Below are 9,479 nucleotides of genomic sequence, written 5' to 3'. Positions count from 1 at the left end.
TTTTTTCATTTATTTTTTAGGCAGGAAGCCCAACTTCAGTTACCGCACCAAATAGCTTTCCTCGGACATCAGTGACTCCCTCCAGTCAAGATATTTGCAGGTACTAAAGCGTGATTATTTTTTGTATTAATCTTAAATAAAAAAAAATAAATAAAAAAAAATAGCTCAAATAATTAAGTTTAAACTGTAGAAAAAAAGACCTTTTAGGTAGAGTTAGTTATGTGTTGTCCATCCTGTTCCATACCATGTTGTCTCTGTTTGTTCTGTCATGTTATAACACAATGATCTTCTCTTGCCATTCCTTTTTTACTTTCTATGCTTTTTTCACTGTTCTGCATGCAGTTCCAGTGCTGTTTTTTCTGAATGTTGTCATCAAAGTCCAGTGCAGTCTGCTGTTGTGTTGAAAAACCCCAAATGCCAGAGTTCTAGATCACCAGGGGTCACTGTGACTATAATTTGTCAAGATGGCTCCGCGAAGGACCCTTCCAATACAAGGAGCTTTGGCAACATCATCAAGCCTTGTAAGGCCAAATCTGCCTTTCCATTCTCTAAATCGCTGAATGATGTGGACCAGAAAGCAGTGAATTCAATCGAGAAGTGCGATTTTGTGGAAAGAACTAGCTCAGAGGGGAAATTGCTGCCCGTGGATGATCATCATTTTTCAAAGAACAAATTTATGTTTCTAGAAAAAGGAACTAATATTCCTAGTCCTGTCCTAAACAGCTCTAATGTCATGTGTGGTCATTCTGTCTCATCTAATCCATTGCATATTCCTAGTCTGGATGCTAGTCTTGGATCTGTATGCATACCTCTTATGGACGATAAGGCAGACAGTGAGTCCTCAAAAAGCAAAACCTTGCTGCACTACATATTTTCCTTTTCCCCAAGCTCAAGCGCTCATAGCTTACATATGTTCCAAGAGCATGATGCCTATTCTAGAAGTCTCAATGCTGGTACCTCCTCTAGTATGCTTCTGGGAAGCACTGACTTTTGTTCTGTTGATATGGGGGATGATGATGTGTTTGAGGACAATGTCCCAGTCAAAGAAGATCCATATGAACCAAGAGCGCCTCTGTGTTCAGTTGAGGACAGCGACCTCGAATGTCCTTCCCCCTCCAAAAAACTTCCCCCCGCTTCCCCTGTCTCGGCATCTGGGGATTTATGCAGGTCGGTTTACAGAGGAGCCATTCTCCACTTTCTCATCTAAGGTGCAGTCCCAAAACAAGTCAAACGGAAACATTAGCATTGAATTATTGCTGAATGCTAGCTTCCATTTACAACCGTATATGTGAATATTTTTGTTCACAGTTTCACTTATTCCATTTTTTTGTATAGCTCGTTTAATTGACAATTGTATTTTCAAATCACATAAGCCTTTTTATGTCCAGGAATAATGTGCACCTTTGCAAGTACGACCTATTACCTTTGTATTTTCTTTTTATTATACTTTAAGAGCAGTTGTCAATGGGTCAGGCCACTGTACACATCCACATAGTCTATGTCTCTAGACTACAGACAAGAAAAGCATTTCCTCCTTATATATTTCTAATTCAATATCTTCCTTACCTGGAACTATCAGTAATGTTTTTTTTTTCTGCACTAAACTCAGGTGTTCATTGGAGATCACAAACTGCTAGAAATAGACAGTCTAAGTATAAGCCCAGTCCATATAAAGGCCATCAAACTAAGGACAGGAAAGTTTTCTACAGTCCACAATTGCTTGTGTGAAATTACTTGTGATAGTTAAATGAGCAGGCCTTTGGTAAACTTATTGCTGGACTGAATGTCTTAGAAAATGATGATCTCCACTTAATGCACAAAATACATACGTATGTACACCATATAAATTATCATTGATGGTTCAAAATGCACAATGTTAAATAAAATACATTTTACATGTTTCCCTCCTTATCTGCAGTAAGTACAAAAATAACAAGGTTTTTATTATCCTGAGACATTAATGATGGCTCTATAGGCACAGGTAAAGGAAGGTTGTTACTGGACATATTGAATGTGTTTTAAATACAGTTACCCTTTAATTTCTAAAACTTTAACAACTTTTACTTAGCAATGCCTACCCTGCATTAGTAGACGTTCTTGCTTCTACTCTTCTTCCTAACCTTCTAAATTTTGACCTTTACAGAAACACAGCATTTCCAAATGCCTTCTGATACTAACCAACAATTTAGCTGTGATGTTTCCCTTTGGACTATAGCTAGGAGATCAAATCGTATTCTGCTTAACCTATACAGGGAGAGATAAAAGGCTCTCAAATGTATGGCCTACAAACCCCTTAATTTGGGACTGCACCTTTGTAGCATTTAGAAAAATGTTTAGTAGACTACTACAGCTTGTTTTCTTTAGGGGTCTGGTGGATAAGCTTTTAAGATGCCATCTAAGGCTGGTCCAGAAGCTGTTCTGATTGTGCTAGCCCAAATGACACAAGGCTTGGATGGCTTTTTAAATGTTACCATGCCCCCCTAAAGATTTTTACTATGTGTATAAAATTTCTGTGGATCTGAATATCATGTAAGAATATATCTCAAATGAATGTTCTTAATGGGGCATCAATATGTCTATTTTGAATGGAAATTTGTTGCTGAGCTTTATGGTTCCACTTGCTTCTTGATCCCTCCTTTTGTCCATCCTGAATTCATTTCTAAATGTAATGAAAGGCCAGTTATGTTGACACATATTCAGATTGCTAAGAGCAAAAAGACTTTGTTTTTTTTTCTGTTGTCAATATTTCTTTGCAGATATTTACAACTGTCTAATCTCAGTACATGGTGTACTTCTTTTATGTACAATTACTTGTAAGCTTCCTTTTGTGTTGATGTTGTTTTTAGAAGAAAATCTGTGGTACCGGGAGGCTTCCATTGGCTCCAATGGCTTTAGTACTTTCTGTGCTTTTACTGACCTTGTACAGGAGTTCAGCATATTCAGAAGGAGGTCAGAATTAGCAGTCAGTAGTTCTGCCAGCAAAGTTATCGTTAGAGAAAATGTAGCCTCAAAGTTCATGTAAACCACATTTAGATGGGTTGGCTACCTACTGCCATTGTTGCTGGCTGTGGTTCCTCCCATCGATAAGTAAATCCTGAATTGATGTACAAGTTGGTGGGAGAAACCACTGCAAGTGATGGACTTCACACACCTGAAAGTATAAAAATTCTTGCAGCAGCTAGGAAAAAGTCAGAACTAGTATATGATTTTATTTGTATCTTTTTTTAGCACACAGTTCACTAAAAATCCTGGCTTTCAGTATCTGCAAAGGTAGTGGCTTGCTTAGAATCGAACATAGTTGAGCATGTGACCAAGTAGATGCTGTACCAGGACTACTTTGTCCCCTTTTTTTCTTGCTTTTAATTTTCTATTTCACTGATATGGCTTGGAAAAGCTACAAAAATTCAACCAAATTCTTTACACTGAGTGTCTTATTTTTAATTCAGGATATGTCACTGTGAAGGTGATGATGAAAGCCCACTGATAACACCCTGTCACTGTACAGGAAGTCTTCACTTTGTGCACCAAGCTTGCCTCCAGCAATGGATCAAGAGCTCCGATACTCGATGCTGTGAACTTTGCAAGTTTGAGTTCATTATGGAAACCAAATTAAAGCCTTTAAGAAAAGTAAGTATTTTTCTTCTGCAGAAGAGACCGGATGTATGAAGGTAGAAAGGCATCCTACTGAAATAATTAATAATAGATTACATATTCACAGTTCTTTTAGTATAGGATTACAGAACGAGTGGCTAAAGCTGAACACCACGCAGATTTAAAAGACACAAAATGTATTCAAAATGTATTTTTTTGTAATGCAAGCAGTGTAAGTACCCACATTTAACCTGGCATGAGCCTTCTCAGGTCCTGTAAAGCAGAAGGAGGAAGTGATGAGCATCACAAGGAGCAAATTAAGAGAGCATAGTGACAGTGAGATGAGCTCAGCAGTGCATTGCCACTTTCTCACTGTCCATTCACAGAGTTGGGAGAAGACAAAAAATGTCCACCTAATTACTCAGGTTATTTATTTACTCAGGTTATTCTCCTCCCATGCCAAAACACAGCACAAACTATCAAAAAAATTTGCAAAAAATAAAGAAAAAATTCAGAGTACCCAAATCTTGTAAGAAGATGCTACTGGAGCATTGCAGTAGTGCCATCATGCTCAATTTGGACTACTCAGTATTGCCGAAAATTTTTTCAGAAAAATATTGGTGAGATTTTGTAATAGTGAGGAGGCCGGGTGTTAAAAATAAAAAAAGGCAGACCTTGCTTTCTCTGCTTCTTTAGGAAGAAATTAATCTCAATAAACTTTATAACAGCCAAATACCAGAGGATCAGAGGGTCATGAGAACTGTGGAATACAGCAGCTGGACTATCATAACTTGTAAAGTCATGAATAAAAATGATCCTGTGAAACTTTAAAGCCTTCTTATTTTTGTAGTGGGAAAAGCTGCAGATGACCTCGAGTGAACGGAGGAAGATCATGTGCTCTGTAACATTCCACATCATTGCAATCACCTGTGTTGTTTGGTCATTATATGTTCTTATTGACCGAACAGCTGAAGAGATCAAATTGGGCCAAACCACAGGTATGTATGAGGCTCTGCTCCTGGGTTCAGCAGACAAATAAGCGAATGAATGGGAAATACCCAAACAGCCGTATTTCAATAAAACATCACAAACATTTTCATTACAAGTTGACCTTGTTTTGTTGTCTTTCTGAACCTGAGGTTGGCCAAGTTAGGGATTATTGGAATAATACAAAAAAACAAAATCAAAGCCTGGTTTGATCATCCAAACATCCAAAATGCACAATTACCAGGCAGTCCTTTTTGCTGGGGAATTAGCCTTCTTGCTGTCCCAAAATACTGCAAAATCGTACTCACTAGCAAGGGAGCAACATCTAACAGGTTCATCCATTAAGGGGTGGAAAGGTAAATGGACAGGATCGCTGGTCTTATACGACTTTATGTTTTTATATACACGGGTATATATACCCAGTATTCTTAAGCTGGGTGGTAAGAAGCTGTAGGTGGGTGGTGGCCCCTGTATTGTGACCCAATTAATCAGTAACCACCCAAAAACGGCCGGGTGATTGCTGGAAAGTGCCAGATGGTGCACCTGGCCAAAAGGGCCTGGGGAGAACACTGTATACCCATATCTTATCTCCCCTGTCTACTTACATGTGCAATAGTAAGTTTATTATAACACATCAAGCTCCATATATAAGTACAAAAAAACAATTTACATTCACAGTTGAACCTTTATTAAGGTAATAAACACAAAGCAAATTTCAAGTGCTTGTATTAACATACCACTACTTGACAGCAGAAAATATATTTCTTTTTGTCTTCCCAATTTTTTACTAAATCAGAGCAGTGATGACACTGAAGGTTTTGCAAAATTCACCTTTCAGTATTAGCAGAATTTGGAATGATTTTCAAAAACGAATGCTTATTTTCATGAACACTAAAAAGAACAATTTATTTCTCCAATGGTTATCACTTTCAATTCACAAGAATCTACTGAATGCAGAAGTGTTATAAAACGTGCGGGTTGTGGGCAGGCTTGTTCCAGTTACAGATTGCTAATATGTACTCAGTATTATGAAATGTTTGGGCTGGGTGCAGAAGTTTTTTTCGGTTTAAAGAATCGTGCTTTTGATTAAGGGCTATGGCCACTCCAATAATTATGAGAAAATGGCAAATATAACATATGTGAGGAAGAACATACTGCCTGCTAATCAGTGTTGTTAAAAATTTCTGAGAACAGCCCATATAGATAGCTAGATATATCCTTACATCAGTCCTTGGCACTCCTGAAGGATTATACTCTAATATACAAGCTCCACATCCTGGTATCATGCAGCCATTTTAGTAAAAACTATCACTGGAATATGGTATTGAGGAAGCACATTTTTTTGTTGATCTATAGTGTTAGAAGTAGCATTGAATATAAAGCAAACATTGTTTTTTCTTTTTAATTTTACATGAACTATTATATAATGATGATGTTAATAACTAATATATAACTTTATATTTTGACTCATCTCAACATTTCCTATAATTCTTTATAATATAATTTGCTTGGTGACACCCCCTAACCTAATTCATTATTAACTGACACATATGTTAAATACAGAGCTGCTAATTTCCCCTAAAAGTGTACACATTCCCAACATTTGTCGCAGGATTATCACAAATAAGTAGCACAAACGTGGAGCCATAATTAAAAGCCTAACACTTCAGGGACATCAAACATTTGATGCTGAACAATAGCCTTGTAGTCATTCCATATTTGCATTCTTCACATGTCTATTGAAGATTGCTATTATTGTAGGTCTTTCCTATTAAAGATGATGAAAAGCTTGGTATATGTATTTACTTTGTGTCCCTTCTATCTTTACAGGTATCCTGGAATGGCCGTTTTGGACTAAATTAGTTGTGGTAGCGATTGGCTTCACTGGAGGACTGTTGTTCATGTATGTGCAATGTAAAGTGTACATCCAGCTATGGAAGAGACTAAAAGCTTACAACAGAGTCATCTATGTGCAGAACTGTCCTGAAACATGTAAAAAGAAAATATTTGAGAAGCCTGTAATTATTGAGCCAAATCTGGAGAGCAAAGAAGCTCTTGCAATCCACCACTCAGACACAAACTCTTCTTACTATACAGAACCGGAAGACTGCGGAGCGGCAATCCTCCCAGTTTGAGTTTTGTATTTCTTTTAAATTCTTTTCAGGAGATGACTGTTTACCGACTGCAGGCAGCAGTAGATTTAATGTCCTGAAATCTCCCATTACTTCTGCTTTTCGATCCGTATGTATCTTTCCAAGCAAAGGTTATACCTGCAATCATCCCTGATTTATACCTCTGCCTGAAGAACAACGTGACATGAAATATTCAGGAATAATCTGGACCTTTGATTAGATGGATGCTGTTGTCCTTTTGAATATGTTGCTTGGTTTAATCAGCCGTTATTAGAGCTGGGAACAAGGTTCACAACTGCAGAGCTTAATTGTCATAGGAGATCGGATAAATGCTTGGTATGGCATACTTAGCATGATCACCACTCAGACAGTTCCATCGTATCCGGCTCTTGCTATTTAGAATTCTGCTTTGTCAGCAAGTCACAAGAGCGTCTAGCACTTTTTTGAGTAAAGGAAAAAAAACTTTTTTTGTAATAAATTTACTGACTTCTGAAATGGTTTTCATTATAAAACAGAGAATGCACTCTGTCATTTCTAGTTCAAATAATGTGCAACCTCTTGCCTTACATGCTGTATATTTCCAAAAAAAATGTTTTTCTTCATTACTATTATCATTTTACACATAAGAAAATCAATTTCTGCCTTGGTATTTCAGGTAAAAAACGCATCTCGAAGTAGTTGAGAATTAACATTTTTATCTACCACATGTATTTGACTTTTTTACTGATGAAAATGCACAAAATTGGTAGAACTTTCAATTTCTGGTGTAATATTGAATAAAATGTAGAACTTTTACTACGGTAAAAGTCATCTTGGTTATAAAAGGGTTGGTGCTGTTTTTACTTTGTGAACATATTTTTATGTTAATTGAGTAATTGGGCCTGATTTCTTAAAGCTTTCCAAGCCTAGAAAAGAATACACTTTCATCAGTGAAGCTGGGAGATCCAGCAAACCTGGAATGGATTTCATAAAAGTCATTTGCTAGAAAATGTTTTGAATACTGGACCAGATTCATTCCAGGATTGCTAGATCACTTAGCTTCACTGATGAACGTGTATCCTCTCTAGCCTTGGAGATCTTTAATAAATCAGGCCCATTGACTTTACCACTCTTTACCACTCAGAAGTAATTCCCTTCCACCTGTCTGCTACCCCCATCCCCCCCTTTTTTAAAGTTTACAGAAAATCATTGTATTCTGTTGTTAATTATTACTGGTGTTATGAGCATGATAATTCTTTGGAACCACAGGTTAACCATTTCCCCTACATTCGTGGTGGCCTTGGAGATCGGGGGACTTTCAGTTTAGCCACTGGCAGAGATTATTTGACATTTGAGTCTCCTGCTTCCCTTTGTCCTGTGCTGCTATAGTAATCAGGGTGGCACAGTAAAAAGGAGACATGAGTGGCCACATCAGCCAGTTCTGAGGAGTCGGAGTCATCAAAAATGTTACCAACTCTGATTCTGGCAAAAGGATCAAGCGCTTTTGTTGGCACCAAAGAGCAGAGGACAGTGGGTAGAAGCAATCTACTGTATAACAGAGAAGCTTGGGGGAGTCTAAAGGTTTGCTGGTGGCTTTACTGTTTTCTGGTTATCAGATAAACAGTCCTTTACCTTAACTCCAGCCAATTTTTTACTTTCTAAATTTTTACATTTCTTTTATTAAATGTTTTTCTGTTACTTTTACTTTGCTGGGGAAGAAAGTAAGGGGAAATCTCCCAATGTACTACACGGTCTGCGATGCCCATACAGAAGGCAAATACACCAAAGAAAACATTGTCAAAAGTTCCAATATTTTCTGAAGTGCTTTTTGCTTCTATGTGTCCCTTTTTTGAGATTTCTTACAATATTCTGTCCTGAAAGGTAGCGAGGAAAAGGCTCTCACAGAAACACATGCATCACTGATACACGTTCTAACTTATCTCTGGCTATACAACAAATATACCTGTTATACTAGAATTTGATAATGAAGTAAAGGAAAAGTCACATTGAATAAATTTGCAGTCAGGTAGATATGGTACTAATAATCTATTGGCATTATCTTCCCCCCTAAAGTAGATAATGTTTGAGTCTAAATGTGTCACGTATGCACCAAAGATTGACCACACCAGCCAGAGAACTTGGTTTTCTAATAAACATGATTTGGTAAAACTGACAGACATTTTAGGAGTTCAGTTCTTTGCACTGATCACTGAACATTCCTGGAAATTATTAGTTTACATGGAGCCGAATGTAATTCTAAATCTTTGAAAGATCTTTAGCTTTAGGTAAATCAATGCTAAAGCCTTTGTCAGGATATTTTATGCTGTCTGTTTTCAAATTTGAGATTTCCTTTATTTTTCTCAAGACAAATCTTCCTAAAATGAGGAGAAATCTCCTCATATGGGCCTATTTATAAAGGCATGGTGATCTGTGAACATTGCTGTAATGACTCCTGGTTAATACAAGTGATCAGCTTTCACTGATCAGGGATTGATCATCATACTTTAATTAGCCTAAATTGGCAATCAGTGGCTCCATTTCCATTAATAAACTGACCACTTCTTATTCAAGCCTTGATTGTCACTTTTAATTAGTAGCCACAGACTTACAATGCAGCAGCAACCTCCCCTTTCCTTGGAAACTATAATGTGGCCATACCAGTGAAAATGACAATGCAGTATCCCCAGATTTTTTTTTGAGCTGGGTTGGAAGACGCTGTAGGTGTGTGGTGGCCCCTGTGTCGTGACCCAACTTTTTACTAATCAGCCTAGATCATCTGGGTTGTTACTG

At 37.4% G+C, this 9,479-nt stretch overlaps 1 protein-coding gene across 4 annotated transcripts in view; it reads left to right on the top strand.

The window, feature by feature from the left end:
• LOC140340048 (uncharacterized) overlaps nt 1-7,534 on the top strand; it is a 115,703-nt gene extending 108,169 nt beyond the window's left edge. For all 4 annotated transcript variants that reach the window (XM_072425021.1, XM_072425023.1, XM_072425019.1 and 1 more), the window contains 5 exons: nt 21-100; nt 343-1,167; nt 3,447-3,627; nt 4,442-4,589; nt 6,409-7,534. In XM_072425021.1, coding sequence (XP_072281122.1) covers nt 21-100; nt 343-1,167; nt 3,447-3,627; nt 4,442-4,589; nt 6,409-6,713 — 1,539 coding nt within the window. In that variant the 3' untranslated portion in view covers nt 6,714-7,534. The remainder of the gene's footprint in view (nt 1-20; nt 101-342; nt 1,168-3,446; nt 3,628-4,441; nt 4,590-6,408) is intronic.
• Nucleotides 7,535-9,479: the final 1,945 nt, after the last annotated feature.

Source organism: Pyxicephalus adspersus, chromosome 10, assembly GCF_032062135.1.
Source record: "Pyxicephalus adspersus chromosome 10, UCB_Pads_2.0, whole genome shotgun sequence".
NCBI lineage: Eukaryota > Metazoa > Chordata > Amphibia > Anura > Pyxicephalidae > Pyxicephalus > Pyxicephalus adspersus.
Note: the sequence above shows the minus strand (reverse complement) of the source record. Positions and strands in the feature narration are given on the sequence as shown.